General features: G+C 45.6%; 2 protein-coding genes and 1 non-coding gene across 4 annotated transcripts in view; 2 read left to right on the top strand and 1 right to left on the bottom strand.

Annotated features, from left to right (window-relative positions):
- Positions 1–635: 635 nt before the first annotated feature.
- Positions 636–8,103, top strand: LOC134863652 (calcium and integrin-binding family member 2-like). Of its 2 annotated transcripts, XM_063882286.1 has the most exons (6): positions 636–910; positions 1,320–1,354; positions 1,877–1,988; positions 2,387–2,534; positions 6,579–6,774; positions 6,856–8,103. In XM_063882286.1, the coding sequence occupies exons 1-6, from the start codon at positions 860–862 to the stop codon at positions 6,875–6,877; spliced, it is 564 nt and encodes a 187-aa protein (XP_063738356.1). In that variant the 5' UTR covers positions 636–859; the 3' UTR covers positions 6,878–8,103. The 2 variants fall into 2 exon arrangements, with proteins under 2 accessions (XP_063738356.1, XP_063738357.1); XM_063882287.1 differs by lacking the exon at positions 1,877–1,988.
- A 1,175-nt stretch (positions 8,104–9,278) lies between these two features.
- trnaq-cug (transfer RNA glutamine (anticodon CUG)) lies at positions 9,279–9,350 on the top strand. Its single transcript has one exon. It is a non-coding gene; the product is annotated as a tRNA-Gln (tRNA).
- A 2,804-nt stretch (positions 9,351–12,154) lies between these two features.
- The window catches only part of hsd11b2 (hydroxysteroid (11-beta) dehydrogenase 2), a 23,180-nt gene continuing 17,611 nt past the window's right edge, over positions 12,155–17,723 (bottom strand). Inside the window, 2 exon segments of the mRNA XM_063882256.1 lie at positions 12,155–13,600; positions 16,819–16,956. Of these exon segments, the coding sequence (XP_063738326.1) occupies positions 13,191–13,600; positions 16,819–16,956 (548 nt within the window). The 3' untranslated portion in view covers positions 12,155–13,190.

The following is a 17,723-nucleotide window of genomic DNA, read 5'->3' as shown; positions in this document are numbered from 1 at the left end:
TTATTTTTACAAGATTATCAAACATTTAAAAAACTCTGGCCCTAATCATCTTCTTTTAAAAGAAGCTTTTTGTCTCCCAATTTATCTTCCTTTTGATTGTGTTTTCAAACTTCTGAATTTTTTTCTTAATTTGATTTTCTGCCGATTTTGTTCAAAATGATCACTTTTTTGAGGAGTCAATTCACCAAAGATCCTCTGAGCAGAAGAGGAGTCACTCGGTTAGAAATTCTGTTACAGGAGGAACCGATCAACAAAGATCCTATAAATAAAAAGAGGGGTCACTCGGACAGAAGATTAATGGATTCTTATTTATTTGGTCAAGATGAGCCCCTCCTCCTGTCAGAGGATCTTTGGTGGACGAATCCTCCTCCTCCTCTCATTTCCTGTATAGAGCACTAGAAGTGACATGATCTGAGGTCGAAAAAAAACAAATGAAAAATGTGCTTTTGACAAAAAATATATGAATAACAAAAACAACAACATATAATCAATAACAACACAACATATAATCAATAACAACAACAACAACAACAACAACAACAACATATATGCAATAACAAAAAACCCCGTCCAGAAGCACAAGGGTTAACAAGGATGGGCTTCTATACGCTGCACCTCCCTCCATGCCATTTTCCTCAAGCAGCCCCTGAATGCATCACGCTGGTACCCGCACCCATGAGCCGTAAAACAGCCTCCGTCCTCCTGCAGCTGCAAACACGCCGCGGAGCATCGAGGGATGAGGAGCTGCAGGGACATGAAAATCTGAGGAGGGTCTGAGGAGGAAGAGGAAGACGAAGAAGAAGAGGAAGAGAAGGATCAGTGTGATGCAGCTCTGTGATGGGAGAGGCAGCCGAGCAGGATGGGAAACAAACAGACAACCTTCACGGACGAGCAGCTGGAGGCCTTTCAGGTAGAGATGATGCAACATCTGCTTAATGAACATCTGGACCCTAATTAAGATGAAGAGGAGCTGCTGGATCAGATGTAGCTCCGTGATTGGCTGAGCTGTATTGCTGGATCAGATGTAGCTCCGTGATTGGCTGAGCTGTATTGTTGGATCAGATGCAGCTCTGTGATTGACTGAGCTGTATTGCTGAATCAGATGCAGCTCTGTGATTGACTGAGCTGTATTGCTGAATCAGATGCAGCTCTGTGATTGGCTGAGCTGTATTGCTGGATCAGATGCAGCTCTGTGATTGGCTGAGCTGTATTGCTGGATCAGATGGAGCTCGGTGATTGGCTGAGCTGTATTGTTGGATCAGATGGAGCTCGGTGATTGGCTGAGCCATCCCCTGATGTCTGTGTCTGTTTGTTTACAGGACTGCACCTTCTTCACCAGGAAGGAGATCCTGCGGTGAGTTCATCTTCCAATAATAAATCATCAGCACAGATCACATGATCCTGAGCAGCAGATTGGTGGATCCACTTCTGATCAGCTGATCCTTAGGATGGTGTGGACCAAAACTACTGTCCAGATATAAAGATATTAGATCAGAAACATTTATGTCTTTAACATGAAAAAATTCAGGATAGAAAACAAACAACAACAACAAAGAAACACAGCATTCATACGAGGTGCAGGGAATCATTCAATTAGTATAGCAGAATAAATGTGTATAATAAATGATATAGCATAGAGGAGTGCCATGATGACATCACTGTGGAACAAAGATCCTGATTAATCCTCTCTCAAACCAGTGGAGCGAGAACCCACTGCAGGATCAAAGAGCCCCTCAGGGGTCTTTCCTTTTGAACCCAATTGATGAGGCTTCACTAATTGTTGAGTTGCATTAATGTCCTTTAATCCAAAATCAGATAAAGACAGATCTGAAATAAAATAAAACATCCCATAATAATCTCTTCTTCGGTGGTGCAGGTTACACGGCAGATACCGTGAGCTGGCTCCACATTTAGTCCCACTGGACTACACCAACAGCCCCGACATCAGGGTCCCCCCCACCCTCATCGTCACCATGCCGGAGCTCAAGGTGCAGCAACACGTCTCTGTTCATATTCAAGGGAGGGTCGGGGGGGGGGGGGGGGGAGGAGATTTGGGGAGGGACACGAAGACTGTGAGGGCCTCGGAGTCCCGGAGATCTTGGAACTCCAGAGTCTGGGAGCTGCCACGGAAAAGGCTCTGAGGTTGGACTTGGGGGGTGGATAGGAGACCGGCTAAGGTGGATCTTAGGGACCGTGGGGGGTTGATAGAGGGGGAGAGGGTCAGTGGGAGGGGGGCGGGGGGTAGATGGAGAAAAGGACTTTCTGTTTATCTCCCTGACCCAGTGAGTCGCTGCAGGTCTGCTTTGGTCCGGCTCAGTATGGGATCAGTGGTTCTCTTTATTGTTCTGAGATCAGAGTCTGACGCTCTGTGGTTCTGTCCCGGCAGGAGAACCCGTTCAGAGACCGGATCGTGGAGACGTTCTCCGAGGACGGACTCGGGAACCTGAGCTTCAACGACTTTGTCGACATGTTCTCCGCTTTCTGTGAAACGTCCCCGCGAGAACTCAAGACCATCTACGCCTTCAAGATCTACGGTGAGACTGCTTCAATTACAGACCGCTTCAATTACAGACCACTTCACCTATAGACCGCTTCACTTACAGACCGCTTCACCTACAGACCGCTTCACTTACAGACCGCTTCACCTACAGACCGCTTCACTTACAGACCGCTTCAATTACAGACCACTTCACCTATAGACCGCTTCACTTACAGACCACTTCACCTATAGACCGCTTCACTTACAGACCGCTTCACTTACAGACCGCTTCAATTACAGACCACTTCACCTATAGACCGCTTCACTTACAGACCACTTCACCTATAGACCGCTTCACTTACAGACCGCTTCAATTACAGACCACTTCACTTACAGACCGCTTCAATTACAGACCACTTCACCTATAGACCGCTTCAATTACAGACCACTTCACCTATAGACCGCTTCAATTACAGACCACTTCACCTATAGACCGCTTCACTTACAGACCGCTTCACTTACAGACCGCTTCAATTACAGACCACTTCACCTATAGACCGCTTCACTTACAGACCACTTCACCTATAGACCGCTTCACTTACAGACCGCTTCACTTACAGACCGCTTCAATTACAGACTGCTTCAATTACAGACCACTTCACCTATAGACCGCTTCACTTACAGACCACTTCACCTATAGACCGCTTCACTTACAGACCACTTCACCTATAGACCGCTTCACTTACAGACCGCTTCACTTACAGACCGCTTCAATTACAGACCACTTCACTTACAGACCGCTTCAATTACAGACCGCTTCAATTACAGACCACTTCACCTATAGACCGCTTCACTTACAGACCGCTTCACTTACAGACCGCTTCACTTACAGACCGCTTCACTTACAGACCACTTCACCTATAGACCGCTTCACTTACAGACCGCTTCACTTACAGACCGCTTCAATTACAGACCACTTCACCTATAGACCGCTTCAATTACAGACCACTTCACCTATAGACCGCTTCACTTACAGACCGCTTCACTTACAGACCGCTTCACTTACAGACCGCTTCAATTACAGACCACTTCAATTACAGACCGCTTCAATTACAGACCACTTCACCTATAGACCGCTTCACTTACAGACCACTTCACCTATAGACCGCTTCACTTACAGACCACTTCAATTACAGACCGCTTCACTTACAGACCGCTTCAATTACAGACCACTTCACCTATAGACCGCTTCACTTACAGACCACTTCACCTATAGACCGCTTCAATTACAGACCACTTCACCTATAGACCGCTTCACCTATAGACCGCTTCAATTACAGACCGCTTCAATTACAGACCGCTTCAATTACAGACCACTTCACCTATAGACCGCTTCAATTACAGACCGCTTCAATTACAGACCACTTCACCTATAGACCACTTCAATTACAGACCGCTTCACTTACAGACCACTTCAATTACAGACCGCTTCACTTACAGACCACTTCACCTATAGACCGCTTCAATTACAGACCGCTTCACTTACAGACCACTTCACCTATAGACCGCTTCACTTACAGACCACTTTACTTACAGACCACTTCACCTATAGACCGCTTCACTTACAGACCACTTTACTTACAGACCACTTCACCTATAGACCGCTTCAATTACAGACCACTTCACCTATAGACCACTTCAATTACAGACCGCTTCACTTACAGACCACTTCAATTACAGACCGCTTCACTTACAGACCACTTCACCTATAGACCGCTTCACTTACAGACCACTTTACTTACAGACCACTTCACCTATAGACCGCTTCAATTACAGACCGCTTCACTTACAGACCACTTCACCTATAGACCGCTTCAATTACAGACCACTTCACCTATAGACCACTTCAATTACAGACCGCTTCACTTACAGACCACTTCAATTACAGACCACTTCACCTATAGACCGCTTCACTTACAGACCACTTTACTTACAGACCACTTCACCTATAGACCGCTTCAATTACAGACCGCTTCACTTACAGACCACTTCACCTATAGACCGCTTCAATTACAGACCACTTCACCTATAGACCACTTCACTTACAGACCACTTCACCTATAGACCGCTTCACTTACAGACCACTTTACTTACAGACCACTTCACCTATAGACCGCTTCACTTACAGACCACTTCACCTATAGACCGCTTCAATTACAGACCACTTCACCTATAGACCGCTTCACTTACAGACCACTTCACCTATAGACCGCTTCAATTACAGACCACTTCACCTATAGACCGCTTCACTTACAGACCACTTCACCTATAGACCGCTTCACTTACAGACCACTTCACCTATAGACCGCTTCAATTACAGACCACTTCACCTATAGACCGCTTCACTTACAGACCACTTCACCTATAGACCGCTTCACCTATAGACCGCTTCACTTACAGACCACTTCAATTACAGACCACTTCACCTATAGACCACTTCAATTACAGACCACTTCACCTATAGACCGCTTCACTTACAGACCGCTTCACCTATAGACCGCTTCACTTACAGACCACTTCACCTATAGACCACTTCAATTACAGACCACTTCACCTATAGACCGCTTCACTTACAGACCACTTCACCTATAGACCGCTTCAATTACAGACCACTTCACCTATAGACCGCTTCACTTACAGACCACTTCACCTATAGACCACTTCACCTATAGACCGCTTCACTTACAGACCACTTCACCTATAGACCGCTTCACTTACAGACCACTTTACTTACAGACCACTTCACCTATAGACCGCTTCAATTACAGACCGCTTCACCTATAGACCGCTTCACTTACAGACCACTTCACCTATAGACCGCTTCAATTACAGACCACTTCACCTATAGACCGCTTCATTTACAGACCACTTCACCTATAGACCGCTTCACTTACAGACCACTTTACTTACAGACCACTTCACCTATAGACCGCTTCAATTACAGACCACTTCACCTATAGACCGCTTCAATTACAGACCACTTCACCTATAGACCGCTTCACTTACAGACCACTTCACCTATAGACCGCTTCAATTACAGACCACTTCACCTATAGACCGCTTCACTTACAGACCACTTCACCTATAGACCGCTTCACCTATAGACCGCTTCACTTACAGACCACTTCAATTACAGACCACTTCACCTATAGACCACTTCAATTACAGACCACTTCACCTATAGACCGCTTCACTTACAGACCGCTTCACCTATAGACCGCTTCACTTACAGACCACTTCACCTATAGACCACTTCAATTACAGACCACTTCACCTATAGACCGCTTCACTTACAGACCACTTCACCTATAGACCGCTTCAATTACAGACCACTTCACCTATAGACCGCTTCACTTACAGACCACTTTACTTACAGACCGCTTCACCTATAGACCACTTCACCTATAGACCACTTCACCTATAGACCGCTTCACTTACAGACCACTTCACCTATAGACCGCTTCACTTACAGACCACTTCACCTATAGACCGCTTCACTTACAGACCACTTCACCTATAGACCGCTTCACTTACAGACCACTTCACCTATAGACCGCTTCACTTACAGACCACTTCACCTATAGACCGCTTCACTTACAGACCACTTCACTTACAGACCACTTCACCTATAGACTGCTTCACTTACAGACCACTTCACCTATAGACCGCTTCACTTACAGACCACTTCACCTATAGACCGCTTCACTTACAGACCATTTCACTTACAGACCACTTCACCTATAGACCGCTTCACCTATAGACCGCTTCACCTATAGACCGCTTCACTTACAGACCACTTTACTTACAGACCACTTCACCTATAGACCACTTCACCTATAGACCACTTCACCTATAGACCGCTTCACCTATAGACCGCTTCACTTACAGAGTGCTTCACTTATAGACCCGTAAAGAAACAGGTCAGGACTGAGGTAGGACTCAGGTCAGGACCCAGGTTTCAGACCTCAGGTCAGGACTTAGGACTCATGTCAGGACTTTGATTGAAGGTCCCTCGAGTAACCCTCAGGTTTTGGTCCAGACTTTAACAGGGACAGCTTCATCTGTAAGGAGGACCTGAGGAGGACCCTGAACAAGCTGACCAAAGGGGAGCTGACCCCCGAAGAGGTCTCTCTGGTCTGCGACAAGTCCATCGAGGAGGCTGACCTGGACGGGGACCACAAACTGTCCTTCACAGACTTCGAGAACATGGTGTCCAAGGCCCCGGACTTCCTGAGGTAATGCACTTCTAGATCCCTAGTCTTTGGGCCAGTTCTGCTGTTCTGGTTCTACTGGAACTTCTGTCTCTGTTTCTGCAGTAACTTCCACATCCGGATATGATCCTGTGGAGGTCCCGCTGACAGACGTCTCACTCGGACCCGTTTCCCTGTGCAACCGATCTCCACCTCGATCAGTGCCTGTCCTCTATGAAGCATAGACCGCCTGAGCACCCTGCAGACCACGTCAGAGGGGGGTCATTCACCTGATGTAGCCCCCCACCCTTCCCCACTTCCTGTTCTAACCCTGCTGTCTCAGTTCTTCCTGTCAGTTCTAACATTATAAATGAAGAATTTATCAGAGAGGATTCTCGGGGAGTCTGATCTGAGGACATGTTTAATAACTCTGTAGAGTCTGGTGGTGTAGATGCTCTGCTACGAGAAGAACCAGAACACCTGAGCCGGTCTGCAGACTGAAGTTCATGTTTATATTAACTCTCATTGACAGGAGACAAAGGTCGGTTTCAGAATTCTGAGATTTTCAGAGAATTTCAAAATTCATAATTTTGAAAATAAAGTCAGATTTTTTAGATTTTGAGAAAAAGTACATTTTTGTGAGATTTCAAGAAAGTCCAATTTTGGGGAAAAAGTCTCTGAAAAAAAATTGAATTTTCAGAAGAAAATCTGAAATGTGAGATTTGGAGCAAATTTAAAGATTTTCCAAAAAGGTTAAAAAAATAGAAATCTGAGAAAAGTCAGAATTTTGATTTTTTTTTTAAAGAGTCCAAATGTTAAGATATGACTCGGCCGTAAAGTAAACAGTCCCCCCTCTGGTTAGCCTGGCAGTGCGGACCTCTGCAGTGAGAGTAATTATAAACCAACACGTATTGTAATATTATAACCTCATAGCAGTTCATTGAACCGTCTCTCAGTAAAGTGATAAAGCTGTGCTCAGTAATCAGACTCTAACCGGAAGAACCGAGACACTATACGGGTATCTCCACAGTGGAAACATCTGGTGAAGAGTGCATGGAGACCTCCTCTCTAAAGACTGCCCGTCCGGAGGCTTCCTTCCTACCTGAGAGCGTCTCTGACGGACTCTCTGACTCAGTGCTTGCAGACTGATTAAAGCACAGTTTAAAGGGCAAACCGTGAAGAGCTATGCAATCTCTGTGGGTGACGAGCATGATGAGTCGCTTCCAGCCGTGGGTCCTTAGTGGTGGTGATCTGGTGCATAATGACAATCATAGATAACTGTAGTTCAGTTGATGGAAGGGCTCTCTGTACCGAACCTCTTCCTGCCGGTAGAAACAGCTTCAACACGTGAATTAATAAAAGACTTTCCTGTTGCTCCACCATGCTTCTTCTCACAGATCACAACACGGGGCTTTCCCTCTCTCAGAGGAGATCAAACACACCTCTACAGTCAATAGAGATCCAGGAGGTTAATGTCCACTAATGTTGTCCACAAACTGCATAAGCTATAAAGCTAATTAACATACCTGATGCTAACTGTGTAAATGTCCCAAATTATGCAGCTTAGCATCCTGCAGGGTCTATGTGCTGGAGACCCCTACTATACATTTCTATTAAACTTTGGGGGTCTCAACATGTCCAGGTTCACAGTGCTAGTCAATGGGGGGGTTACGTCCCTAATAAGGTCTCTGGGACATGGAGGCACAACAACTAATAACAGGAGGGAGGAATACAGTATTTATTCTGTTAACAAAATACTGCCAGCAAATGTCCTTTAAGTGAGGAGGGGGAGACAAGGGAGATTGTGACCAACAAAATAATTAAATATAACACTGAGCTACCGACAGGGGGCGCGAGACGACCAGAAACAGCTCAGCAGTGTGACACCGACACCTGGTGGCGGAAAGAGAGAATGACAGCCAACACATCCAATAATATTTAATTATTACATTGTTTATTATATTTGAGTATTTAACGAATCAGGACACATTAATAGCAGAAAAATACTATAAAATACTGAAAGACTTCCAGAATATAAATAAATGAGCTGTGCAGCTTTTAGTACATTTTTGCAGAAATGTGCAAAAATGTACTAAAATAATCTAATGTTATAAATAGAATATAGTGTAAAAGATGTCAATGTAAAAATATGAAACCATTGAAATTAACAATACAACAAACGCACTTAATTTATAAAGATGAAGGATTCTAATAAATGATCAGAAAATGAACAACTATTACTAAAACCTTGCGCATTATAAGACACTTTAAAACTAAGAAAAGATGGACCTTTGTTTATCGATTTGTCCCCGTAGTGAAATTCAGGACAAATGAACACGAGTTTAGTTCACTCATTTTAACAAAACGAAAACCCCATCAAATTTTTTATTTACATTTTTATTTTCTGTTAATAAAGAGGATAAATCGGTCCGTGTTTTCGGAATTAAATCTGATTTATAGATACAGTATAAACCGTTAACGTCACGATGCACATTTCTATGTCTTTAAAAATCTATATATATTAAAAACTCAGTGCAAAAAGATTACGTGGTTCTATGGTGTAATGGTTAGCACTCTGGACTCTGAATCCAGCGATCCGAGTTCAAATCTCGGTAGGACCTGTGTTTCACTTTTTAACACACAACTTATACCGGAGAAACAGAAGTAGCTAAGGTTTACTCACTCTTTAAAAGTAAAGCTGAAGTAGATATTGTTTACCTCTCTTTAAAAGTAAAGCTAGGGGGTGAAGCTGTGTACAAACAAAGTCCCTGTCTAGCTAATGAGCGAGGGCATTATGGGATGCTGTTGGCCTTTTATCCCCAAGGGTTAGGGGCATAAATAAGAGACATTCCTTTACAGATGATCGGACATTTACTCTAAACTTTCTTCTGTATAAATCCACGTGTGAATGAAAGTTTTATCAGGTAAAAAAAGGTCCCCCTCTAGTATCCGTTGGACCGCCTTCAGCTTCACGGCACGCATTCTCTGTGGCATCGTTTCCACGAGCTTCTGCAACGTCTCAACATTTATTTCTGTCCTGCAATAATGTTTGATCTTGTATTGATGACAGGAGATTCAGACCACTGCGCAAAGTCCAGCACATCCCAAAAATTCTCCATCAGGTTCAGGTCTGGACTCTGGGGGGGCCGATCCATGTGTGAAATGATGTCTCATGCTCCCTGAACCACTCTCTCACAGTCTGAGCCGATGGATCCTGGCATTGTCCTCTTGGAACATGCCCGCTCCATCAGGGGAGAAGAAATCCACTGATGGAATAACCTGGTCCTTCAGGATATTCAGGGAGTCAGCTGACCTCATTCTTTGGGTTGCTGAACCTAGACCAGACCAACTGCAGCAGCCCCAGATCATAGCCCTGCCCCCACAGGCTGGGGACCTTTTGGTCAGGCAGTGTATTAAAGTGCTATTAGCACATTTACTTAAAGTAATCGGAGTGAAAGTACCGAAACATATTTACATATTTAGCAGAAAATATTCACATTTAAGAATAACTTTGAAGACTTTTAACAAAAAGATGTTCTGCCAAAACATAGACAAGATGTGTGTGTGTGTGATGTGTGATGTGTGATGTGTGTGTGGTGTGTGTGTGATGGTTTCAGCAGAGGATCCTGGTCCTGGGTTCAGAGCCAGGATCAGGATCTGGTCTGAGGCGCTGCAGGACGTGAAGGAATGAAGAACGCTTCAGAGTTAAATCCTCGGAGACTTCGTGAATCAGAAAACATCAGGAATCTTCCGGTAAACGTCCGGGTTCATCTGAGTGCAGCCGGACATCTGATAGTGTCGTTCATCTGCAACAGAAATCACAACTGGATAGAGATATATACACTCTGCTGTACAGATGAGAGGTGACTACACATATATACACTCTGCTGTACAGATGAGAGGTGACTACACATATATACACTCTGCTGTACAGACGTTCTCAGGAACCCTCTACATGTTATTCTGTTTCAGATCAATAAGGTAGAAATAGTTTAAGAGAAACTTAAAGTTAGCAAAGCATGCAGAGGACGTTTGTCACTTGGAAAACACAAGAGGAATAACAACAGAACTAACAGAAATCAGAAATGTAAAGCTCACAGCGAAGAGAGAGAAACCCGAACAGAATAAAGACGTACAGAGAGCTTTCTGCAGGCACCGTTTCAAATGAATGAAACAGAGCAGTTCTGAGAACCAGAGGCTCCAGATGGGAACCAGTTTCCTGGATATCGTTGGCAGCCTGGGGGCCATGCGGTCCCAGCTGAGGGGTTACATCTTCTACTCCATGGTTGATGGACAGCTCTTCAGCTGGGTGAGTGTCAGAGCCAGGCTGCTGGGTCCAGCGGGTGACATGAGGACAGCCGGGGGGACTGAGCGTTTCGGGGGGAAGTTAAACTCTGTGACTCCGATCCGCAGCCAGCTGGTGTCCCACAGAGATCCAAACAATGTGAGTTATTTCCATCCTCCTGGCTGCCGGGGGTCCGGCTCCTGCCCGGGTCACGTGGTGTACTCCGGGGGACCGTTTTGAGGATGGAAAGCAGCCGGACTTCCCCACGGCCGCTGCCAGAGTAAACCGTGGACACACTCTTTCTAAGACTGCAGCGTCCAATCAGAGCGCTGGAGAGGAACCACTGCAGAGCGCCTGAGGACACACACTCTCAATCAGCCACACACACTTCATCACTGTGTTACAAAACACACACACACACACACACACACACACACACACACACACACACACACACACACACACACACACACACACACACACACACACACACACACACACACACACACACACACACAGGTACTTTCTCTTCCAAAGTTTTAGGAAGGATCTTTCTTGGATCTTATTAGTTTTTTCATTAGGCCCCGCCCCCTGTAACATGTCCCTCCCCTAATCATGAAGCCCCGCCTACAATCTGCTTTGTAACATATCTGACAGGAGGCTGTACCACCGTTCAGCCATTAAGAACATTCCCCCCTCCTGTCACTTCTGTGGTGTTCTGCTAGCCGAGGATCTGTGAGAATAAACAGCCTTACAATAAACTCTGGGGGGGTTATTAAAGGGACAAAGGATTACATCACACACACTCTTGTTGGATCACACACACTCTCTACACACCGATGCCTTATGGTATTGCCGAACTGAAGCATGCATAATGCTTGGGTCCCAGCACTGAGCCCTGTGGCCCTCCGTGGCTAACTAGAGGCCTCGTCGTTAAGACGGAGAGCATTCGGAGAGATAGGACCTGAACCAGCTGCGAGCCGTTCCCTTTCGGCCAACTAACTGCTCCAGTCTTTGCAACAGGACCCCCTGGTGGATAAATGCAGCGCTCAGATCAGAACAGACAGAAGGTCAGTGACTGGTTGAAAATCCTCCAACAGATCATTGTGTTTGAGCTAAGCACGCAGCAGAGGAGGCGGGTCTGGAAAAGTTGACTTTATTTCTATCAAAGAATAAACCATGTGAACATTTTACATCATGTTTGCCTTTTTATGCTTTAATAAAAAAATTCACATTTAAAGTGAAGATAAAGAAAAGACGTCATAAATAATTTGATTTAAAAACAGGAAACAGGGCGGGAGACAAAATAATAACAACAATAATAATGATGATGATGATGATGATGACGATGATGATGATGATGATGATGATGACCATATGATGATAGGAGAAGCGGGGGGGGGGGGGGGAGGGTTTCCACAGACCTCAAAATATGCATTTCTAACACTGTGTATTTATGACTCACAATAAATAAAGTTACAGCTGGAAAAATAACTCTTTATTTTATATATTAAATCATAACAACAAAGTCAGTGCTGGTGGGGGGGGGGTCTCCGGGTCAGCGTTAGAATATCTTATTTTGAAACGCTGAGGAATGTTGGGTATGGTAGTATAAATGTTGAGATTAAACGTAGCAGCGTTTTCTGTTTTATGGATGATGTTTCAAACGATGCTTCAGAAACTTCGAGATCAAAGACGTCAGCTGAACCTAAACTCATCGACAGTGTTTCAAAGTCCTCTACAGTTGTGCTTTTATTGTGAAGGTTAACAGGAAGTCACAGGAACTAGATTATTTTGGTGTGAGAGACATATCTAAAGAGTAACTTTTAATTTGAAAGGATTCTCTTTCCTGTCCGTCAGTCCAGCAGCTCCAGTCAGTCCAAGAGAGTTTCAGATAACAGAGAGAGTCTTGAGTTAATCCTGAATTTATCCTGTTCAAACCTAGCTGAATCTTGACTTAATCCTAAATTAAGTTTGAATTGATTAATTGATTTAACTCCTGACCATGCTAACTGCTAAAGCTACCTGTCTCCCTGTCTCCCCCTCCTCTCCAGATCATAAATCAGTGTTCCTGTCTCTGCTGGTGTGATGAAGACACTGCTGTATATCGGAGTGATGAAGGCACAGGAAGTTGAAACAGGAAGTCACTAAGATCTCTTTGTGGGGGGGGGGGTCTCTACTTGAGCTTCTCCTCCTCCTCCTCCTCGTTGTTGTTGTTGTTGTTGCTGATCATCAGGTGGATGCCGCTCGCCTTCCTCAGAGCCAGAGGAACCAGCGTCTTCTTCATGAAGAGTTTCTGCAGGAAGCGGCTGCTGAGGCTGGCGGGCAGGTAGCTGCTGATGAAGTACATGAGGCCCACTCCTGGTCCAGCAAAGTACCGGGGCCTCGGCTGGGGGGCCAGCAGTGCCCGGACGATGGTGTCGGTGACGGGGCTGAGGTCGGGGTTGGCCTGGGCGGCGTGAGATTTGAACAGGTCCTTGGTCTCCGTCACGTAATCCTCGCCGTAATCCTCCAGCAGCGCCGGGGGGAGATCCTGCAGGAGGCGCTGGTGCTGCTGCTCCCAGTACTCCGAGTTACTGGACTGACCTGAACACACACACACACACACACACACACACACACACACACACACACACACACACACACACACACACACACACACACACACACACACACACACACACATATAGCATTAACAGACTGACAGTTGAAAGGTTAAGGTTCGATCAGGACGATCAGGACTGATTTTGGCCCTGAAGCAGAAAGACCTTTAACCTCTGTTTCCAGCCACTCTGTTTGAACATAATCAGATGTAATCTCAGAAACTGTCCATGTGTTCTCAGTCTATTATTAGCCGTCCTGCTCCCACCGCGAGACGTTGAAACACGTTAAAGAATGATTGAACTTTGAGGACAGACGCCGTGTTCAGACACGTAGAGAATAGAGTTCCTGCAGGATCACTCATCACTCCTCAGGTTGACCCAGTGTTTGTCTACGGGTCAATTCATAATACAGAGCTGTCTGTCATCTTAATCCGTCTGTCTCAGGTAGGCATTTCACCCTGAATGACCCGCCCCCCCCACACAGAGCTCAGAGGATGCGTCTCTGCAGGAGGTGAACTGATGGTTCTCCTGCTTCTCTCCTGGGCTGATAAAAACGTCTAGATTAAACATTTAAGTTTTGGTGCTTGAATGCATGAGTCTTCATAAGGAGACTCTAGAAGAGGGAAGAATTAGTTCAAGAACTAAGAGGAAAATTCATTTGCAACATTTAGAGAATAAAGTTTATTGTGTCTCAGGGTGTGAGTTAGCACCTGGTCTCTAACCTCATGAACACTTTTTAAGACGTGACAACTTTCTGTTTCTCTAACAGCGGAGAAGAGGCCAACATCAGCTAAACACATCCATCCTGGAGCCGTCAGTGTGTGTGTGTGTGTGTGTGTGTGTGGAAACAGATGGTCCGTCCCACATGTGGTCCTCATTAGGCAGTATTGTCCTCAGCAGGAGGCCTGTCATCATGTTCAGCATGGGGCCAAACCACAACATGCTCCATAAAAACCCAACAGTCTGCAGTATCCTGGGGTAACTTGGGAAATCCAAACGTTTACAGAAGCACGTGGGTCCTTTCATATCCAATCAGGGCTGCAGAAACCTGCACACGTGACCGAGTACTCTCATATCCAATCAGGGCTGCAGAAACATGCACATGTGACCGGGTACTCTCATATCCAATCAGGGCTGCAGAAACATGCACATGTGACCGAGTACTCTCATATCCAATCAGGGCTGCAGAAACATGCACATGTGACCGAGTACTCTCATATCCAATCAGGGCTGCAGAAACATGCACACGTGACCGAGTACTCTCATATCCAATCAGGGCTGCAGAAACATGCACATGTGACCGGGTACTCTCATATCCAATCAGGGCTGCAGAAACATGCACATGTGACCGGGTACTCTCATATCCAATCAGGGCTGCAGAAACCTGCACATGTGACCGGGTACTCTCATATCCAATCAGGGCTGCAGAAACCTGCACATGTGATCGGGTACTCTCATATCCAATCAGGGCTGCAGAAACCTGCACATGTGACCGAGTACTCTCATATCCAATCAGGGCTGCAGAAACATGCACATGTGACCGAGTACTCTCATATCCAATCAGGGCTGCAGAAACATGCACATGTGACCGAGTACTCTCATATCCAATCAATCAAATTACGTCATGCCGCGGATTACTGTACGGACATTCCCAAATGAGAAGCCCTGGATAAACGGCGAGGTCCGAGCTAAACTTAAAGCACGGGCCATCGTGCACAGCGGCGGTGATTTGGATGAGTACAGGAATTCCAGGTATGCACTCCGGAGAGCTATTAGCAGTGCGAAAAGACAATACAGGGACAAGGTGGAGTCGAACTACAAGGGCTCCAACGCCAGAAATATGTGGTCTGGACTATAAACAATAACAGACTACAAAAGGACAACGAGTGGTGCTGAGGAAGTGTCTGCATCTCTCCCAGATGGTGAAAACTGCTCAGCACATCACCAGGACGGAGCTGCCATCCATGGAGGACCTCAGTGTCCGAACTACGGGGGGACTCGGGGGATCCGAGACCCCCTGAAACTGACACGAGACCCCCCGAAAACATGATTTGGGAAATGTTGGGGGGTCTCTAAAATAGTCTTTTCGAGATCCGCGCTCTGAGTCAAGCGCGAGAGCAAGCGCCCAAATCTTTACTGTTGTTATTGTAAATATTCTTCTCTCTTTTTGCACTATTTTATTATCTTATCTGCACCATGTATGTTGAGTTGTTGGAGGAGCATGGGACATAAGATTTTCATTGCCAACATATACGCTGTATCTGCTGTGCATATGACCAATAAAACTTTGAAACCTTGAGGTGAGGTTGTGTACAGGTGAGGTTGTGTACAGGTGAGGTTGTGTACACCAGCGTTTCCGTAAGCCGGCAATGACCTTTTTTTAGCATTAAAACAGTGATCTCAAGAAGTGTTTGTTTGCTTTTGTTTTTTTGTTGTTTCTAAGTTCTGAGCTGGATTGTTCATACGAGTTCAAATGTTAATCATCTTTCTTCTCACACTTGGTGTTCACTTGAAGAATGTTGTCCCCCCCTCTCTTTGAGAGCCTTCTCTCTCTCTCTCTGGTATCAACGCAGACTGTTATCCATTATCCAATTGTCAATTTGTGTACAGTGATTATCTACGTAATTAACACAGATTATTTTTGAGTGGAGACGTCCTCCCCTCCGAACGACTTTGAAGTTAGGGCGGAACCACAGTCACTGATGTAATCCTCCCAAATGATGCCCTGACTTCAGATTTGGTTCATCAGATAAAAAAAAACAGACACTAACGCGACTTCTCCCGGTCACGTAGCAAAACATAAACATCGGCGACTGCCGTCGGTGATGTCAGCTTTTTTACCGATGTGCCGATGGTGGTAATTAGGGATACATCGGCCGATGCCTCACCGATGTATCCCTAATAGCAGCTGAAGCTAATCTGACTACCTTGACTACTTGTTGCTATCTTATTGAGGCGTAAACAACAACAACAACAGCGGCATATTTTACCGACGATGAACCGGAGCTGAATCAGGCTCTAGCCTTCGGGGGGCGGGGAAAAATCTATATTCATAACATTATATTTGTTTTTGTAACATCTGTTATTGAAACATGAGCGGTGAGTTTTGAATTAGTCCGGTAAAATAAATTATTTCCCGACACCTGACTGGCAAGAAAAAATCCTAGCGGAAACCCTGATGGACAGGTGTGGAGATATGACCTGTCTTGAAGGAGGAGGGCAGCACGGTGGACACATGGACCCCCCAGGGCTGCAGCTCGTGCCTTAGGGTGGTGCTGAGCAGGTTCAGAGCCGCTTTAGACGCTCCGTACGCTGCAAGGCACGGGAACGGCTGGTCACCTGAAACACAGGAAACATGTCACTGTGATATCACAACACGTCGACCAATCGGATTCAACTACCACATAGAGAGGGAGAATGTAGTTCTGTGTGGATTTGGAGAAAATGATCTCAAACCTTTATGAAACAGCAGAATCATCTCCACATACTAACAGCAATGTACATTTCTGAAGTAAGAGGGTAATGTTGGGCTATAAAGGAACTACAGCAAGGTCACATGACTTCACGTCACCACCGCTAAGCTAAAGGAGGCTAATGTTGGGCTATAAAGGAACTACAGCACGGTCACATGACTTCACGTCACCACCGCTAAGCTAAAGGCGGCTAATGTTGGGCTGTAGAGGAACTACAGCACGGTCACATGACTTCACGTCACCACCGCTAAGCTAAAGGTGGCTAATGTTGGGCTATAAAGGAACTACAGCAAGGTCACATGACTTCACGTCACCACCGCTAAGCTAAAGGAGGCTAATGTTGGGCTATAAAGGAACTACAGCACGGTCACATGACTTCACGTCACCACCGCTAAGCTAAAGGCGGCTAATGTTGAACTATAAAGGAACTACAGCACGGTCACATGACTTCACGTCAACACCGCTAAGCTAAAGGTGGCTAATATTGGGCTATAAAGGAACTACAGCACGGTCACATGACTTCACGTCACCACCGCTAAGCTAAAGGCGGCTAATGTTGGGCTGTAGAGGAACTACAGCACGGTCACATGACTTCACGTCACCACCGCTAAGCTAAAGGTGGCTAATGTTGGG

The sequence above is a fragment of the Eleginops maclovinus genome, chromosome 4, assembly GCF_036324505.1.
Source record: "Eleginops maclovinus isolate JMC-PN-2008 ecotype Puerto Natales chromosome 4, JC_Emac_rtc_rv5, whole genome shotgun sequence".
NCBI lineage: Eukaryota > Metazoa > Chordata > Actinopteri > Perciformes > Eleginopidae > Eleginops > Eleginops maclovinus.
Note: the sequence above shows the minus strand (reverse complement) of the source record. Positions and strands in the feature narration are given on the sequence as shown.

Coding starts and splice junctions, on each gene's coding strand:
- LOC134863652 (XM_063882286.1), top strand. CDS start 860: ATGGGAAACAAACAGACAACCTTCACGGACGAGCAGCTGGAGGCCTTT. Junction 911..1,319: donor AGCAGCTGGAGGCCTTTCAG/GTAGAGATGATG, acceptor GTTTGTTTACAG/GACTGCACCTTCTTCACCAG. Junction 6,775..6,855: donor AAGGCCCCGGACTTCCTGAG/GTAATGCACTTC, acceptor CTGTTTCTGCAG/TAACTTCCACATCCGGATAT.